Raw genomic sequence first — 20582 nt, 5'->3', positions numbered from 1 at the left:
TTCATTTCATTTCATTTCAACATTTTAACTAACTCTGTAAAGAATCAAAAGAGAGAGTGTTGATTGGATTTTCTGCCGTGTCCGCCCCAAGACTGAAAATTCTCTCCTGAAGTCAACAGACCTTCAGATTTCCTGTCCCGCTTGTGACGATTCCTGCTGTGGGCGGGACTGAAGAATTTACCATTATGTGCAAAATGAAGCAATAATACAGCATGCCACCACAAACAAACACAATTTTTATTTACATAATGCCTTTTAATGTAATAAATCATCCCAAGGACCTTAATAGGAGTGTTAACAAAATTGAACACTGAGCTACATAAGGAGATATAATAACAAATGACCAAATGGTTAGTTGAAGAGGATGTTAAAGAGCTGCCTGAAGGATGAAAAAGGGGCTGGGGATTTCCAGAGCTCAGAATCTTGGTTTGCTGAAGGCACATCCTTCAGCAAATTGAGAGCAATTTTTAAAATAGAGTTGCTCAAAAGGTAATATTTTAGATGGTTGCAAGCTTGGCAAAGTTTAGTGATATGGAGAGATGAGGCATTGCAGTGGTTTGAAAACAAGGATGAGTATTTTAAAATCAGGATATTGATTAACCAGGAGCTTGTGTAGGTTAGTGAGTGGAGAGTTGATGGGTAAAGCGGACTATAGGACTTGGCGTGGGTTAGAACACAGGGGGCAGAATTTGAATTTTTCAAGTTTACGGAATGTAAAGCATGGGATGCAAGCCAGAAGTACTTCGGAATAGGATAGCTAGATAGAGACAGACAGACAGACCGACAAAGACGAGTTTTCTTTTATTTGAATCTCTGGCCTTTACGGTGAGTATACGGGCCTCGATTTTTGCCCTCCCTCCCCACGGTGGAGGCAGCTTGCCACTGGATCTTCTGGTCCTGCTGCACTCAGTGGCCATATGCATCCCCTCCTGGGAAGTGGACCTAGACTCTTCAGGGCTGATGTTGAAAAGCATTCATTTACAGAAAACGTAGTGGAAATCTGGGACTTGTTACCCAAAAAGCTTTTTTGAAACAAGGTCATTTGCAAATTTCAAAGCTGAATTGGATAGATTTTTGTTCAGCAAGGATATTAACGGTCAAGGAATCAAGGTGTGTAGATGGAGTTAAGATACAGATCAGCCATGATCCAACTGCCGGGCAGAATTGGTTTGAGAGACTGAATGCCTACTTTGAGTTTCTCAGATTCCAGGAGACACAAGTTCAAAATGGAAAGTTAGTTGGAAAGAGGAAAGTCAACCAGAACTTCTTTGCCAAAAGGATATTGAACTTACAAAATAAGGGTGACTGAGGAAGCCATTGAATCAGGCAAGTGAAGACACTTATATGTGTTTCTGGAGAGAGAAAAGACTGAGAGGTCTGATCTAACAATGGCTGAGTATGGCTGACCTGCAAAAATGTAAGAAGCTTTTAAAATTTGAATCCCTGGTCTTTACGGTGAGCACATGCGCCTAGATTCTACCCACCCACGCCACTGCGAAGGCAGCTTGCCATTTTCCACAAGCGGGATCTTCCACTTCTGCCGAATTCAATGGTCATTTGCATTCTTCATCAGCCGCGCTGCTGGGGAGCCCCCCCCCCCCCCCCCCAACCTCCCCACCGCCCCCTCGTGGGAAGGGCTGGAATGTTCCTCCCATGGTGTGCATAGAGGAACAAGAAACATTTAAGAGACATAACAGCCACGGAATGGAAGAAGTGGTTATGTAATTAAAAGGAAAATATGGCAACTTTTGCATCATATTTTCTCAAGCTACTTTTGGTAACCAGAGTTTCCTTGTTTTAATGGGTTTTATTTTTCAGGTCCAGAACAACCAAGATGAGGTCAATAAGATGTACTTGACCCCACCTCCACCTGTGAAACAGTTCCTCATCTCACCGCCAGCCTCTCCTCCAGTTGGATGGCATCCGATTGAAGATGCTACTCCCACCATTAATTATGACCTTCTGCGTGCAATTGCTACTCTTGGTCCAGGTGGGATATGAGTAAAGTAAAATTGAATGATTGTGTAGATTTAGTATGCATGTGTTCAAAGCATGTTTTTTTTAATTACAAAATTGATGTAAGAAGGCATTAAATAAATGTATTAAATTGATTATAATCCCATAATTAAGTACAGTGAAACAGTTGCTGTCAGTTTTTACTTGCTGTTGAGATTAACAATCTCTCCTTTAGAAAATTACATTCACTAAACATTGGTAAGAACGTTCTAAGCCCACAAAGTCAAGTCAAGCTCAATGAGCAGGTAGTATTGGAGTGCAAATGTGTCTCGGAGTTAAGCATTTATGTTTAAATAGCCCACAGTGTGTTACCATAAATACTTGTGGGCTGTAGCAACTTTACAACTTTTATGATTAACGGATTGATCGATGGTATGCTGCACAGTGAATAGTGAGCACTGTCTTTTCTCCTGTCGAAGAAAGATTATCCTACATCCCAGAGGATCTCTTTTGGGTTTTCCTGTGAGAGATCTTTGAACCTCAAGGTTTCACTCTTCCAAAGTGTTTTTAAAGTCTACTGATTAGGAACAATCCACGGTGAAACCATTGTCCCACAAAGAAGCATTCTGAGATCTGAGACGCATTGAGCTGTCATCTGTTGTGGCTTAGTTACTCAGCTACTATTGGATATTGGATATTAGTTACTATTGGATATTGACCTGAACTTGCTATTAATTCTTTAGGTATAAGCTGTAAATGTTTGATTGATTCTTTTATTTTCACAAAAATATGCAAGCAAAATATTTACTGTCACCTGAATTAAAGTAACACAATAAAGTAAAAAACTATATAGACGTAAAATATTTGAACAATGTATAACTTTTCAGTTTTCAGTGCCCTCTGTTGGTCTATAGCAGCAGATTTTTTGAATATTTACTATGTATTTTGAATGGACATTTTCACTTAATGGTATAGTGAATTATGCAAAAGTAAAATACTGTGGGGTACAAATCAGATTTGTTGCTACAAGTTTATTAATATTTAAATCGAAATAAAAAATGTTAAGATTGTACGTTATAATGTGCAATTCACATGCAGAGTTACTCAGGGATGGCATTTCTTTTTTTTTTAATTTAGCGTATCAAATACATTTTTTCCAATTAAGGGGCAATTTAGCGTGGCCAATCCATCTACCCTGCACATCTTATGGATTGTGGGGGCGAAACCCACGCAAATACGGGGAGAATGTGCAAACTCAACACGGACAGTGTCTCAGACCCGGTATCGAACCTGGGATCTCGGCGCCGTGAGGCAGCAGTACTATCCACTGAGCCACCATGCTGCCCTTGGGGATGACATTTTTTGACTTTATGGGACATATTTTTGTCTGGAGACCTGTTTCAGTGTGAAAATGGCCACACTGAATTTTTTGGGCTGCATTCCCATCTTCCTCTGAATTCCTAACTCCGCAGGCTATGGAAAATAGGATTAGAATAGGTGCTTGATAGCCGGCGCAGACATGATGGGCCAAAGGGTCTCTTTCTGTGCTGTAGAACGCTGACACAACATTTTTTTAGGCCTTTTTGTGGGTTGAGAATACCTAGTCTGCAAAGCAGACATCCACCTCTGCCAAGCATTAGAGCAATGATTAGGTATCATAATGTGTTTCAATACAGTAATACATCATAGGGATCTGCCTGCAAAGTGGTATGTTAAGATCCAGGACAAGACCCCAAACAGTTTCTTTTTAATTTGTAAAACTATGAAAAAAGGATATTTCACCCCAGAAGTGATGACTCTGACCAATAGGTCGCTTTTATGTTTAAATAAATTTTATTTAAATACAGAATGAACCACATCAACATCAAATAAATAACATTACCATTATCAGTTAAACAGTTCTTAGACAAAAGAACAAACTTGAACTGATTATCTACGCATGTCAAAAATCCAATGAAAAATAAACAATATAGTTCAAATGTCTTATAAATAAATTTAACAAAAAACGGTCCCTTGCTCATCTGCATGCAGACTTTTTGGAGAGAGAACCTTTCAAGAACAATCTGAAAATCCTTCGGCCTTATCAGACTCTTCTGCTCAAACTGTCAGAATTTGGCAAAACTGCTATTCAACTTAAACACTTTCAGCAGACAGCAAAACTACAGACAGACCTGGACTCTCCTATTAATTACATCATCCATATCCCACAATGATGTTCCATAATCTGTTGAGCTAGGACTACGTACAATCCCTCATAAATTATCTATTCTCCAGGGAATCTCCAGCAGTCATCACAATGTTCCATTAGGCATCTCTCTGTAAAGAGGTAAATGTTTAAAATTAATAATTACCTCAACTTTTATGATCTTTTAGTTACAGCTTTATCAGACACAGTCCTAGGTTTTTAAATAATATTACTGAAACAACTATACACCTTAGCCCAGGCTTTTAAAAGCCTTACTGCAACAGATATGAAATATAATATATAAACACCAATTTCTTATGGTTGACCCATACATTGACCAGCATTATGTAATCGTTCATATATGTATTACAGTATTTTTCCAATGGAAGAAGTACCCTGATGCAGTGAAAAATGTTACAAAATGTCCTGTCAACCTTTGGTGTCATCTTTTATAGTGTAATTTAAATGGAGTAAACTCTGGGATGAACTAAACAAAAACTGCATTTTGACATTTGAAAAAAATCTAACCACCTGCTCCTCTCCATTGATTGGCAAGCACCCTGCTTTGAAATTAAAATAAGCATCTTCAGTTCTTTCCTTCTCAGAGAATACTCTATTGTTTGAACAGTTTTCACCATTTTGAATGCTTGGCAATTTTCCAAGTGCTTCAGGTTTCAAGGGCTAAGTACAATAGGTGTTCCATTTATCTGAGAATGAGTGGAAGATTTAAGAGGTTGTAATAATGGATTGTGTCTTTGATGCGGTCTGTGGCTTGTTGACATAAACTAATAGGATTAAAAATATTACAAGATTTTTTTCAAATCGAAGAATGAATTTTTTCTCAGTGTCGGTGATAGTGTTCAGTAATCTTTTTTTGTCAGAGAGATACTGACGGTAGAAAACGTGTACGTGACGATAGACTGGCGACCCTGGGGGCACTCACAGAGAACCTTTAACTCCCAAGAGGGAATGAGCTCAGGTACCGGCAGTTGTGTGACATTCTCGGCAAGAGTGACAAAAACGTTTCCCCAGAGACCCAGGCACACATATCTGGACACAATGAATAGGGCCGCGAGGGACGACACTGACTTCTTGGCACTGCTGTCACTGGCACTCTCCACCATCCCAGAGACATTCACCTCGGATAGGCACTTTAGTGAAACGGCTCCTGGGATACTTACTGGTGCACTCCACACATGTGCTGTGCTATATCAAGTGGAGACAGGAATCCCCGATGGGGCAGATGATCGGAGGGCGGCCTGATCCAGGGACTAGCTACTCTCCAGACGGGTCTAAGGCTTCTGGAAATGGTGGCCCCATCAATGTTGAAAATACAGTCGCAGAGCCAGGGACTACATGAGGGGTTGTCAGCAAACATCCAGCACCTGCAGGTGCATTTGGAGGAGTCCAACCACCTGCAGGTACAGAAGGATGTGCCAAACATGTATGCCACCTCGGCTAACAGCGTACAGGTGGCGTCTGCGGTGGAGGCCTCAGGTGCAACGGTACCGGCCATGGGTCACGATGTCCATGGCCTGGGGTGGCCTGGGACAGGGACAGGGCGGCCTTGTCACAGGCAGCTATGTACCAGAGCCACATGAACATTACAGCGGCGCTCCAGAACTTGGCAGAATAATAATGGACTATGGCTATGGACATTAACGGCATTGGCGCCCGTTGGCTGACCTGAACCAGAGGGACCTGGTACGGACACTGAGCGAAGTCGCACAGTCCCTATGCTTCATGGCCGCAAGCATGGAGACTCTGGTAAATACGAGGGAGGACCTCCAGGACTAACAGTGGCAGGTGATGGCGGAGCCCCTGGAGCCCACTCCAGCCACACCTCTGGCCAATGGAGTAGCCCAGGGGCAATCAGGCACCCCGAGGCAGGATGAGGTGATGTGGGATGTGGCCTGTGCTGGTGACTACCGCATGGTAGGTGCTGGAACACCGTAGTGCCTCTGAATCTCCCCCCCACCCCCCACCTGTCCTTAGTGCATTCGATGCGCAGCGGGCAGAATAGGGTGGCACCATGCCACCTGGAACACTGAAAGATAGTTGGACCCATCCAGGCCCAATCGCTTCAGAGGACTGATGCCAAAGGGGACCCAGGTCACATGGCATGATCGCAGCAAGGTGCCTCCACTCCTGATGTACTGCCTGGGGAACCACCTAGATGGAGCAGTATGGCCTTAAAGGCCAGAATGGTAGACATCAGTTAAGTTGGCACTGGTGTGGAGACTTCCCGTAGTAACATGTAAGCAGAGGTCGCACATTGGGTGGCTCCTGCTGGAGCTTTCATTTTTTGGCCCTTTAACCTAGATTTGGGGGGAAATTTTATATGATTGATCTCCAGGAAAACTGCGGCGACGAAAGAATGTTGGAAAACCAGAAGAAAAATACTGGTTGACAAGGAGCGAGTGACTGTCCCGCTGAAAGCTCGAGTTCGGTGAGGAGTTCTGTGGGAGGAAAGATGGCGGGAGCAAGTGCGCCGGGTGGGGCTGCACCCATTATGGTGACTAAGCTGGCTGAGGTAATAGCGGTGGAGTTTGAGCGGCAGTTCATCCAGCATTTTGATAGGCATTAGAAGGATATGGTGGCCTCGCTCAAGGAGTTGGTGGACGATACGCTGGCCCCGATAAAGGAGGCTTTGGGATGACGTTGACGGCGGTGTGGGAGCAACGAGAGGTATTGAAGTATATGGAGGAGGCATTGTCACGGCACAGTGACCTGTTAACCTCAATGGGAGAGGAGCTGCTGAGGGTGGAGGAGAGCAACAAAGAGCAGAGAGCCAAAGTGGAGGACCTGGAAAACAGGTCACAGTGGCAGAATCTGCCGATTGTGGGACTGCCTGAGGGGCTGGAGGGCCAGAGGCCAATAGAGTACTTTGCAGAGATGTTCAGCAAGTTGATGGGGTGGAGGAAGACCCCCTCCTGTGAGCTGGAGAGGGCTGACCGGTCGCTCCGGCCGAAGCCAAAGGCAAATGAAACACCAAGGGCTGTGATAGTCTGCTTCCACAGCTACCAGACAAAGGAGAAGGTGCTGAGATAGGCGAAGCGTGGACAGCACAGTGGCACAGTGGTTAGCATTGCTGCCTACGGCGCTGAGGACCCGGGTTCAAATCCCGGCCCTGGTTCACTGTCCGTGTGGAGTTTGCACATTTTCCTCGTGTCTGTGTGGGTTTCACCCCCACAACCCAAAAGATGTGCAGGTTAGGTGGATTGGCCACGCTCAATTGCCCCTTAATTGGAAAAAAATAATTGGATACGCTAAATTTTTTAAAAAAGAGATAGGCGAAGCAGTATCGAGAGGGGAGATGGGAAGGCATAAAAATTCACATACGCCTAGATCTCACGGCAAAGCTGGCAGGACAGCGGGGGGGGGGGGGGGGGGGGGGGGGGTGGGGGGGGGGCTGCAACAGGGCGACAGCAGCTTTGGACTAGAGTAACGTGCGGTTTGGGGTGGTCTACCCGGCAAAGTTTTTATTTATTTATTTATTTAAATTTAGAGTACCCAATTCATTTTTTCCAATTAAGGGGCAATTTAGAACGTTCAATCCACCTACCTTACACATAGAACATAGAACATAGAACAGTACAGCACAGAACAGGCCCTTCGGCCCTCGATGTTGTGCCGAGCAATGATCACCCTACTTAAACCCACGTAACCCGTATACCCGTAACCCAACAATCCCCCCTTAACTTTACACTACGGGCAATTTAGCATGGCCAATCCACCTAACCCGCACATCTTTGGACTGTGGGAGGAAACCGGAGCACCCGGAGGAAACCCACGCACACACGGGGAGGACGTGCAGACTCCACACAGACAGTGATCCAGCCGGGAATCGAACCTGGGACCCTGGAGCTGTGAAGCATTGATGCTAACCACCATGCTACCGTGAGGCCCCATCTTCATGTTGTGGGGGCGAAACCCACGCAAGGACGGGGAGAATGTGCAAACTACACAAGGACAGTGGCCCAGAGCCGGGATCGAACCTGGGACCTCGGCGCCGTGAGACTGCAGTGCTAACCACTGAGCCATTGTGCTGACCTTACCCGGCAAAGTTGAGAGTTCCGCATAACTTCAGAGACTATTACTTTGAGTCGGTGGAGGGGGTGGATGCATTCATGAAGACTGAAGGACTGGGACTAAACTGAGTTTGGACTTTGTTTTCTTTCGGATTGTGGTTGGGAGGGGATGGTTAGGGACATTGGAATGATATGCTGGGGTCTGTTTCCCTATGTTTGGAGGTCTATTATGTTGGGTTGTTGGGAAGGACTGGGTGTGGGGGTTTTTTGTGTTGTTTTCTTTATATTGGGCATGTGGGGAGAGGGGGTTCTGGCAGGGGTACCTCACCAGCAAATGCAAGTTGGCTAGTGAACGGGAGCGAGGTGGGGGAAGTGGCCACGATCATCGGGGCATATTTGGACAGGTTTCGATGGGCTTGGGCGGGGTGAATGTTGGGGGAATGGGGAGTATACAGAGATAAGTGGTTTTGAGAGGAAGTGGCTGTGAGGTTTCTAGGAAGGGCGGAGAGGTAGTTGGTTGCTGATTACTGGGGCTGGTTTAGCACAGTGGGCTAAAAAGCTAGTTTGTAATGCAGAACAATGCCAGCAGCGTGGGTTCAATTCCCGTACCGGCCTCCCGGAATGTGGCGACTAGGGGCTTTTCACAGTAACTTCATTGAAGCCTACTTGTGACAATAAGCAATTATTATTATTATTATTGATGGTAACTAGGGGCAGGATTCGGTTCCACTCACTGGGCGGAACAGGGCAGTGGTTATGACTGACAGGATGGGGAGGGGAGGGTGAGTGACCCCTAGTCTGAATGGTAACGTGGAATGTGAGGAGGTTGGGTGGATCGATGAAGCTAGCAAGAGTCTTCTCGCATTTGGAGAGCTTGAGAGCCGATGTGGTGCTGTTGCAGGAGACCCATTTGAGGGTGAAGGACGAGGTGAGGCTTCGGAAGGGCTGGGTGAGTCAGGCATTTCACTCAGGCTTTGATAGGACCTTGGGGGGGGGGGGGGGTAGCAATACTGGTGGGTAAGAGAGTGAGGTTTCATATGGAGAAGGTGGTGGCTCAGGGGGGCATGTATGTTATAGTAACGGGTACTTTGGATGGGAAGTTGGTGATGTTGTCTAGTGTGTATCCCCTGAATTGGGATGATGAAGGGTTTATGAAGAGGATGGTGGCTGCAATCCTGAATTTAGATATGCATCAGTTAATTCTGGGTGGGGACTTGAATACAGTGTTGAATCCAAAGGTGGATAGGTCTAAGCATCGCTAAATGACCCCCTCAGGCTGTGTTTATTAAGCTGACGGGGGGGAGCGGATCCGTGACGGTTTCTGCATCCAGGGGGTATTCCAGGATCGACTTCTTTATTATGGGGAAGTCGTTGTTGTCAAGGGTGAGGAAAGCAGAATACTCAGCGATTGTTATTTTGGATAATGCTCCGCATTTGGTGGATGTGGTCCTGGAGAAGGAGCCGGCATGGAGACTAGTGTGCAGGTTCGACGTGAGGCTGCATGCAGACCTGAATTTCAGTGTGAAGATGGGAAAGGTGATTGAAGACTATGTGGGGTTCAATAGGAACAGGGAGGTTTTGCTATCAGTGGTCTGGGAGGCGCTGAAGGCGGTGGTAAGGGGCGAGATCATCTCGTTTAATGCTCAGGTGGACAGGGAGACAAGAGAGGAGAGCTGGTGGTGGTGCCAGAGCAGCTGAACAAGGCATTTGAGGAGTTTTATGAAAGGTTGCATAGGTCGAGCCCCGGGGCACATCTCGGATATGAAGAATATTCTGGGTTTTGGGGTATCCTCCCATTTAGCATCAGCATGCTTCATATCAAAAATTGGGAGCTCGTGGCCGGGATTTTAAAAAGCATAATTCCTTGGGTGCAGGGTATTTGTGACTATCCAAAAGTAACGAGCGTGAGGATAGTGTGAAACCAAGCGAGGAGATGTGTGCTGTAAAAACAAGGTGAATGCAGAAATGGCTCTTGCACTGCCAAAGACTTATTTGGAAGTAAACAATATAACCTTGGAAAATTTGAAAAATATACCTGAGACTAAATTGATGGAATTGGTAAATACGTTTCTGTTATGATACCCTGGGTTAGGGCGCAGTCAATTCTAGCCCCCCTTCACCAGCATTGCAACGTAAGTGAATTAACCAATAATTATTGTAAAGGTTTTTAAATCTCTGGCCCTAGACTGCTCCAATGACTTTTAGAGACCAGGTTTGTAAGTAAAACACAAAAACTATTTCTTTGTAACAAGAAGAGAATTAAAGCATGCAACAATTAAACTAGAATAACAGCCTATTAATCTATTACTTTCCCCTTTGACAGTCCCACCCTCTACCAAAACATACACAACAGATGCACACAGAGGATGGAAAAGGGGTAAAATAATAGGGATTAAAATGGCAGACAGAGAGATACGTCCTTGTTGCTGATGTTGAAGTCTTGGTTGTCGATTATCGTCTCATGACGCATAGCGTTGAAAACCATCAGTTAGGTTGGATCTTCTGGCATGTGCATCCAGTAGAACTTGCAATTATCAGCCTCACTGCGGTAAGATTAGTGTTCTCCAATTATCGGCTTTTGAAGGGAGGTTTTCAAATAACCCAGCCTGCCTGGGCGGGATTTTTCTGCAGGTTTAACTGGCTGTGGAGAAAGAAAGAAAGCCTATTCTTCAATACCTTAGAGATGTCACCAGGCGAGAGAGAGAGAAATGAGAACTGTGGCTCTCCAAACCTCTCAATCAAAAATGAACTTTACTCTACAAAATGGAGCCTGTCTGAGTTTGGCTGAACATTCCGGAACACCAGTAACAATCATCATCGAGATCCAGTCAAGTCCCGGGAAATCAAAGTAGCCAATAGGCTGTCTGCCAAGTCCATCAAAATATATCACCACTGGGCCAGACCAATCAGCACTGGTACCAAGGTGTCCTGAGGTCAAACCAAACACCACCTCTGCTGGGGAGTGTCCCGTTTTGTTTAAAAATTAAAAGTGCAGTCCAGATACATAAATTATAATAGCCAAGATGACAGCGAATTAAGGGAATACACAAGGGAAACCAGGTTTAAACAGGAGGATCCTTACATAACAATTAGGATTGCCGACAGGGATTAAGAAATCTAAGGTAATTGGAGAAATAGCAACGCATTTAAATGTACAAGAGCTGTCAGACCGACCAAGTATGAAAAGTGAGAAAATTGAATTAGCTAAAATTCAATTACAACTAAAAATGAAGAAATTAGAAATGCAAGAAAAAGAAAAGGAAAAAGAGAAAGAAATAGAAATGAAAAATGTTGAACTTGAAATGTAGGAAAAGCAAAACGAAAGGGAAGGCAGGGAGACATGTTATTATGTAAAGGATCACATATTAATGGGAAAATGGCGTCCCACATATGTGAGTGCAGGTGACGAATGGACAGAAATACATCAAATTATTTTAACTCCTGAGCACAGGAAAGGGTTTCTGAGGATAACTCATGAAATTCCCTGTGTGCGACATCTAGAAATTTAAAATAATACAAGCGAAGATAGAGAAACAGTTTTACTGGCTGGGACTACATAAGGATGTAGGGCATGATCCGTCGACCAATCGGGAGCACAGCATGGTGGTAGATGCCGTGTGAGGCCTCCCCGGGCGTCCCAGCAGCCACTGCATCTCGCGGTACCTAACCCCCCCCCCATGAGGCGGCATGACAAGAATCCTATACAAAATAGGCAGAACCAAGCTGCACTCACTCAAATAAGTTTTAAATCTACTGAAGCCTACTCACCCGGGATCTACTGGCCTTCCAGCATCCAATGGCCTCCCCAGGAAGTCCCCAGCCGGGTGCCATTCAGTACTGGTCCATGATGGAATTACATCCAGGGGGCTCACCCTAGCTATCAAAGGCCCCTGGGTGGCCATGGATAGTGCAAGGTTGTCCCCTGGCCTTCCCCCTGGAGCATGGGCACCTTGGCACTGCCACGCTGGTATTGCCAAGGTAACTGGGTGGTACTGCAAGGCCAGCAGGAGCACACCCATCATGGCAGTGCTACCAGGTTTACCAAGTGCCTGAGAGGGGCCATGTCAATGAAAGGAGGTTGGAGAGGGACATGAAGGGTGGGGGTGAGGGAGTGCAGGGCGGGTATGAAGGGGCCTCAAGAAGGTTGGGCGGCTGAACGATCCTGGAAGGAGAGGCCTGAAAGGGGGAATGGAAAGACCTGAAAAGGAGTCCCTCAGTGATCCCATATCCGGGTGTCATCACCTCGGAGGGAGGGGGGTGAGGTATTGTGTGTGGGGGGTAGCATTGCCCATTGGGCGGTGCTCACTTAGAGATCGGGGCACCCTTTCAAAATGCTGGCCCAATCTCTGAGGAGCTGGTCTGGCCAATGTGTTCAGATCCCCAGTGATGAAAATAATTCTACGGGTGCAATTTATTGGCCATGCAGTGCCCGAAAAGCATGCTGTGGTGCAACAAGATCAATAGAGCCATTGTGGGCAAATCTGCATATTAAAGCGAGATAGCTTGTCTCACTTTAATGTGCCGACTCCTGAGTTGCCTGAGGCATGGGATCAATGTCCTTTGCCTCAGAGGCCACGGGCAAGCACCATTCAGTACTGGCCTCCAGAAACGGGCCTCGGAGATCAAGAAACCATTTAAAATGGCATCCCGATCCCTTGCTACACTGATGAGTTCCGGTGAGTGGAGCTCCTCAATGTACAAAACAGGGCTATGTGACGCCTCAACTGCGCATTACCCATTGAGGCCCATTATCAAACATGAATCATGTTTTATGGCCTGGTGTTTCTCGGCTTTGCGAGCTCCAGGAAACAGGCGGCTAAATGTGCTCACTATGGTTAAATCACGCCCTAAGTGTGGGCTAAACCGGTAAGAAACTCCCCAGGGCCCAAAAAAGTGACTAAGTGCTTTACCGAGCAGCCTGCATGAGTTTTTCTGCCACAGAGGTGGCCCGCCAGCGGGATTTTCTGATCTCTCCATTGTCAGTGCCATTTCCCATTGAATAATAATAATCTTTATTGTCACAAGTAGGCTTACATTAACACTGCAATTAAGTTACTGTGAAAAGCCCCTCGTCGCCACATTCCAGCGCCTGTTCAGGTACACAGAGGAAGAATTCAGAATGTCCAAATTACCTAACAGCACGTCTTTTGGGACTTGTGGAAAGAAACTGGAGCACCCGGAGGAAATCCACGCTGACACGGGGAGAACGTGCAGACTCCACACAGTGACCCAAGCTGGGAATCGAACCTGGGAACCTGAAGCTGTGAAGCAACAGTGCTACCCACTGTGCTATTGTGTTACACTCCACATCACAAGGAAACCCAAGGCGGGATGTGCTGTCGGTGGAACTGGAATATCCCACCGGGGTGAACAGCTGGTAAATTCCACCCTAAGTGTGGTTATATAGTGGTTGGGAACTCGCTGACAAGCGGCAGGAAACTCCCAGCAAAACCCGCCACACAGAGGTTTTCCGTTAGATCCTGCCCGTAGATAAATTTTGTCAAACATATCACACATGTGATTTAATAGGGAAACCACAAGCTGCAATAAAGCCAGCACCTTTGATCCCATTCCCGCTTTCGAAGCAATGTTTACAAGAGTTCTAGTTGACTGTGCAGGACCGTTGTCGAAAATGCAAAGTGGAAATCAACACTTGTTAACTATTGTGGATATATCCAGATTTCCTGAAGCCGTATCATTAAAAACCACCAGAGCCAAGAAGGTGGTAGAGGGATTAACCAATGTATTTTCCAGATATAGCTTACTGAAAGAGAGGCAATCAGATCAAGGGTCAAATTTCCTGTCAGAATTATTTAAGGAGCTCAGAAATGGCCTGGAAATAAAACAGCAGGCGGGATTCTCCAATAATGGGGCTATGACCACACGCAAGTGTCAAAATGCTGGCGTTTCACTCTGAACTTTCCTTAGGAAAGTCCAGAGTAATTCTCCTACCTGCAGGGGGCTTGCAGAGCAATGGAGTGCTTGTCGCAGCTCTGGCTGCGGATACAGGGCCCTGCACTTCCGGTCGGGAGTCTGTGCATGTGCTCGGTGGCGGCCTGTGGCAGCCGCCCCTTGCAACATGGCGGACTTGCACAGTGGACCCTGATGCAAGAGGTAGGTCCCCACGAGATCGCGAACCCCCACGGATCAGTGCCGCCCGATCGCTTGCCTGGTCATCCATGAGCATCCCCCCCCCTCCCAGTGATGGATCCCCCGCCCCCCACCAGGGCGGCCATGGACTGAGTCTGCAGCCGCAACCGGCCGTTCCCGACAGCCAAAACGTGGTTAGAACCACGCTGCCGGGAACTCGGCCAGTTTTCCTCGGAGAATCGCTGGGGGGCCTCTGTCAACGCGCCACGTTGACCGCGCGCACGATTTTGTCACTGAGGCTCGGAGAGTCCAAATCTTTGGCAATTCATCCAGGGTCACAAGGAGCATTACTGAGGTGACATCAAACGTTGAAAACAATGATGAGAGTGTAAAGTTAAGATTACCCTCATGATTGGGACAAAGCTATTTCATTTTTATTAATGGCCATTAGGGATGCACCAAATGATTCTGCCAGATTTAGTCCTTTTGAATTATTCTATGGACATGAAGACCACTGAAGTTAAACTGAGAAAGTTTATTAAGTAAGACGTCAGAGACTGTACTTTTAGACGACATACCGAATTGCAGAGAAAACCTGAATAGGGCTTAGAATCATAGAATCTCTACAGTGTAGAAGTAGGCATTCAGCCCATCGAGTCTGCACCAACCTAACCCTCTGAAAGAGCACCCTAATCCAGGCCCACTCTTCGTAACCCCACCTAACTTGAAGAGACTAAGAGGCAATTTAGTATGGCCAATCCACCTACTCTGCACATCTGTGGACTGTGGTAGGAAACTGGAGAGCCCGGAGGAAACTCACGCCAACACGGAAAGAAAGTGCAATTCCACACAGTCACCCAAGGTCGGAATTGAACCTGGGTCCCTGCCGCTGTGAGACAGCAGTGTTAACCACTGTGCCACCATGCTGCCCATCGATTTGTGAGGTGGTAAGGAAGCATTTAAAGATAGCACAGCAGGGAATGAAAGCTATGGCTGATAAGAAAACAATGCTGGGAATCCCGCTCCCGGGAGCTACCCAGCTCACCATGCCTCCTGAGACATAACCTCGCGATGTGAAGCATTGTGAGCAGGATCACTTTTCAGCAAATCTGCACATTAGAATGAGACAGCTACAGCTAGTCTCACTCTAAAATGCATTTCTGAGGTTTAACCAAGACTTTGGGATCTATTCACTTTGCCTCGGAGACCACAGGCAAGTGCTAATCAGTACTGGTCTCCACAAACGGAAACCAGATGGAATAGCACTCGGGGTCTCCCAGGGGATCAAAGGCCCCAGGTGCTGGCCTCTGGGCAGCGTGGCAGCCTGGAACTTCTGGTGTCATGGCTGTGCCACCTGAGTGCCAACCTGGCACTGCCAAGGTGGCACTATCAGCTGGCAGGGACATGACCAGATTACCAAGCTGGCATTTGTTTGCACAGAGGTAATTAGCTCCAGGGATTCCCTGTGCACATGAGGTGGGGTGCGGGGGGTGGACCAAGATCCCCTTGTAGGCAAGTTGGGGCTTTGAGGGCAGGGGGGGGTTCACGTTTTGGAAAACGGGCTCAGCCTCGGGCGTGCATTCCCTGCTGAGGTCCCATGTCAAACTGGAGTTGCGTTAGATAGCATTGTGTTTCTTGGCGATGCGAGCTCTTGGAAACATGTGGCTAAACACGCTAGCTATGGGACACTGTTCCCATTTGGTTCAATCGTCCCCAAGCGTGGATATCCAGCAGTATGCTTAAGTGTCACAGTGTATTAGAGTCCTTTTTGTCGTGTATGTTTTGTCTTTCTTTTAAGTTCATAAACATTCTTTCTTAATTGTTCACACAACCGCTCTGTTCCTCACTGGGTTGTACATTGTTCCTCATGCTATTCCAGAAAAAGAACACATACACCATTATGAGCCGGTGTTTCAAATGACCCTTCTGAGTATTGGGGTACCCTCGCATTTAACATCAGCATGATTCATAACAATGGGAATCAGGAGGGAAACTGGTTGAAGTCATACCTACACACATGAAGATGGTTGTGGTTATTAGAGGTCAATCATTTCAGATCCAGGACATCACTGCAGGATTTCCTCAAGGTAGTATCCTGGGCCCAACCATTTTCAGCTGCCTCATCAGAGATTTTCCTTCATTCATAAGGTTATAAATGGGGATATTCGCTGATGATTGCACAATGTTCAGCACCATTCACGATATTAAAGGAGTGCATATCCAAATACAGCAAGGCCAGGAAAATATTAAAGCTTGACCTGACAAGTGGCAAGCTGCATTGCACCATACAAGTGCCAGGCAATGCCTACCTCCAACAACAGAGAGTCTAACCATGATCCTTGACATTCAATTGATTTACGATTGCTGAATCCCCCACTATCAACATCTTGGGGATGATGATAACATTTAACCAGATACTGAATTGGACCAGTCATATAAATACTGTGACTACAAGAACAGGTCAGAGACTAGGATCCGCAGCACAGTAGTTAGCACTGCTGCCTCACAACACCAGAGACCCAAGTTCAATTCCAACCTTGGATGACTGTCTGTGTGGAGTTTGCACTTTCTCCCTGTGTCTGCCTGGGTTTCCTCCGGGTGATTTGGTTCCGTCCCACAGTCCAAAGAAGTGCCGGTTAGGTGGATTGGCCATGTTAAGTTGCCCCTTAATGTCCAAAGATATGCAGGATGTGCAGGTTAGGTGCGGTTACGGGGATAGTGTGGGGGAGTAGACCTAGGTGCTCTTTCAGAGGGTTGGTGCAGACTCAATAGGCTGAATGTCTTCATTCTGTACTGTAGGTATTCTATGGTTCTATGGAACCCTGTGGTGAGTAACTAATCTCCTGACTGCCAAAGCCTGTCCACCATCTGCAAGGTGCAAGTCAAAGAGTGTGATGGAATACTCTCCTGGATGAGGGCAACTCCAACAATACTCAAGAAACCTGTCACCATCCAGGACAAATCAGCCCTCTTGATTAGTATCCCATCCACAAACATTCACTCCCTCCACCATCGACACACAGTAGCAAGTAGTGTACCATCTACAAGATGCACTGCAGGAACTCACCAAGGCTCTTTAGACAGCACCTCCCAAACACACGGTTGCTGTCACCCAGAAGGAAAGGACGGCAACACATGGAAACACCACCACTTGGAAGTTCCCCACCAAGCCACTCAAGGTCCCAACTTGGAAATATATCGCCTCTTAATGTCCAAAGATATGCAGTATGTGCTGGTTAGGTGGGGTTCACTGTCACAGGGTCAACATCCTGGAACTCTCTCTCACAGCATTGTGTGTACCTAATATTTACTGGAAGAGTGCACACTATGACAAGTTTGCATTGGTTGATCTGAGTTTAGTTATTTTAGGATGTGCTGAGTCTGAATAGTGTCAGCTGAAGCTGAAAACAAGTAATAAAGAGCTGACCACACAGAAATCATGATGCCACTTTTTATAATGTTCAGTATAAATTAAGTAGATGTTCTCCATCTTAAAGCCCTTAATTGTCTATATGTTGCCAAGTTCCAGTGAATCCTGAAAACAGTTCATTGGGGCAGATAATGACCTGTTATTATATAAAATAAAATCAGAAAATGATGGAAAAACTCAGGTCTGACAGCAAATTTGGAGAGAGAAACAAAGTTAATATTTCAAGTCCCTATGAGTCTTCTTCAGAGATGAAGAGAGGTAGTAATATGATGGGTTTTATACTTCTAAAGAGAGAGGGTGGCAGGTGGAGCAAAATTGAAGGTCAGCAGTATATGGGAGCTCAGGAGAGATCTAGAAAATATGTCATGAATACAAGACAAAGGGAGTGTTAATTACCGCGTTAAGGATTTAGGCAAGTGTTAATAGTGGCACAATGGCTGGCACTGTTACCTCACAGTGCCAGGGATCTGGGTTCAATTCTGGCTTCAGGTGACTGTGTGGAATTTGCACATTCTCCTCATGTCTGCGTGGGTTTCTTCCATGTGCTTCAGTTTCCCCCCACAGTCCAAATAACTTCAGGTTAGGTGGGGTTGCAGGGACAGAGATGGGGAAGTGGACTAAGTATCATGCTCTTTCGATGTGCTGAATGACACACACTGTAGGGATTCTATGCTTCTATAAAGGTCAAGTAGCAGAATGTATTAATAGCAGAAAAAAGGTCAGCATTCTCTGAAAGCAAAACATTTTTTTTTTTATTAATAAATTTAGATTAGGCAATTATTTTTTCCAATTAAGGGGCAATTTAGCGTGGCCAATCCACCTACCCTGCACATTTTTGGGTTGTGGGGGCGAAACCCACGCAGACACGGGGAGAATGAAAGCAAAACATAACGGGTTACCTGCTGCCCCTACGTGGAGGAGTGGTTTGGTGAACAATATATCAAAGCGGAAAGCATGATCTGAAGTTGTTGAACTCAATGTCATGTTAAATCTAGAAGGCTCTAAAATGCCTAATCGGAAGATGAGATGCTGAACATCCAGTTTGTGTTGGATTTTATTGGAACTTGCCACAGGCCAAAGACAGCATGCGTGCAAGATGGTGAATTGAAATTTCAAGCGACTGGAAAGGCAGGGTCATGCTTGCGAACTGAGTGGAAGTGTTCCAAAAAGCGATCACCCAGCCTGTGTTCAGTCTCCCCATTGTAGAGCGGACTGCCTTGTCAGCAGTGAATATACTACACCAAGAAGTGCAAGTGAATTTCTGCTTCACCTGGAAGGAACGTTTGGTGTCATGGATGGTGAGGCGGAGAGAGGAAGCACAGGGGGGGTAGGTATTACACGTCCAGTGATTGTGAAAATGCTGTGGGATGAGGATTAGGTGTTGGGGATTATGGGAAAAATGGAGCAAGGTGCCATGGTGAGACTGGTCCCTTCAGATTGCTGTCTGGGGAAGTGAGTGGAAGATGTGTTTGGTGGTGGCAACATGCTGGAGGTAGCAGACATGACAGAGGATGGTCCTTCCAACAGATGGGGTGAAAAGTGAGGACAAGGCAAACCCTATCATGGTTCTGGGAGGGTGGAGAAAGGTTAAAGGCAAAAGTGTGGGGGATGGGTTGGACATGGTTGACATAGTGAGGTTGATCCCAGTTCCCCACTTTGGAATTCAACAGGTATCTAGGATCTTTAAACTTAAAATCCTAATAAAGCAATTAATATATTCAAAGTTGCTCATTTTTTCAAGTGTATAAACAGTTTCAAGTAAATGTTGTGATTGTATAACTGGGACCATGTCAGATTTTGTCAGTGACTCACTTCAGCCATTCTGTCTCCTTTTTAGATGCACTCTGTTGATTATTCTTTTGTCTACTATGTACGTGCAGTGTACATTCTCTTGGCCGCAGAAAAATAATTTTCACTGCACTTCAGTACATGTGACAATAAATATCAATCAATCAATGTATCCAGAATGTGAAAGACATGGCCATGTTATGACACTCGATTATAAAAAGTTGGAAAATGCGTTAATTTATTTCAGAAGAGGAGGGAAAATTCCCTTATCTAATTTAAGTGATTTGCTGTTATTTGCCAAAATGTCAAGTCATTGCTGTATTTCCTTCTTTGTGCTGTAGGTGACAAATATGAGGTTCATACAGGAACAGAAGGTACTCCGAGTGTTGTGGTTCATATCTGTGAGAGTGAAAATGAAGAGGAAGATGCAGTTAAACTGCCAAAGCAAAAAATTGTTCAAACAAAACGACCAGATAATACACCAACAATGAAAAAATGAAGCTTCTTGTCTATCTGCCTCCTGTGACCATATCATTTGCTGCAACAACAATTCAACAGCTGTCTCTTCTTTTCTTAAGGACTGTTTATCCATTGTTATAAAAACAAAATAGTAATTTAGGTGATTGCCTAATAAAAGAACAACTGTAAGGACTCATTTTTTGTGGCTTTGAAGCTTCATTCCATCTCCACTCAGATTGTTCAGACCTTACCGGGCACTAAGTGATGTTGGCTGACCGATGACAAAATAGCAGGATGGTTTATGGATTGCTTCCCCCTTCCTCCGAAAGCTTCAAATCCATAGAATTGTTCCGCACCTTCAGTGTTCAATCAAAGCTTTATTTGGGCCTCTTTTTAGATGTGATATGCAAATGTCGCTATTGTCTCTTTTGCTATGTTGTTATCATTGTTGTTGCGTGTTTATCTGTTTCGAATGTTGTTCTGAACAAATATTGACCACGTAAGAATGACGTGAAATCTCTGGCATGTATATAACACTTCTAATTATGTTCCGAGAGAAAGAGATCAAATAGTTGTGAAGTATTTTTCACCAACATTTTTCTACACACCTCCCCGTATCCCCCCGCCCCACCCCCAATTGAGC

The 20582-nt window shown here is 45.6% G+C and overlaps 1 protein-coding gene across 8 annotated transcripts in view; it reads left to right on the top strand.

Moving 5' to 3' along the window:
• LOC119967321 (calcipressin-2-like) overlaps positions 1–20319 on the top strand; it is a 296070-nt gene extending 275751 nt beyond the window's left edge. For all 8 annotated transcript variants that reach the window (XM_038799721.1, XM_038799705.1, XM_038799697.1 and 5 more), the window contains 2 exons: positions 1819–1990; positions 19822–20319. In XM_038799721.1, coding sequence (XP_038655649.1) covers positions 1819–1990; positions 19822–19979 — 330 coding nt within the window. In that variant the 3' untranslated portion in view covers positions 19980–20319. The remainder of the gene's footprint in view (positions 1–1818; positions 1991–19821) is intronic.
• The last annotated feature ends 263 nt before the right edge of the window (positions 20320–20582 follow it).

Source organism: Scyliorhinus canicula, chromosome 1 (genome assembly GCF_902713615.1).
Source record: "Scyliorhinus canicula chromosome 1, sScyCan1.1, whole genome shotgun sequence".
NCBI classification, from domain to species: Eukaryota; Metazoa; Chordata; class Chondrichthyes; order Carcharhiniformes; family Scyliorhinidae; genus Scyliorhinus; species Scyliorhinus canicula.
This window is presented reverse-complemented; position numbering and strand designations above follow the sequence as displayed.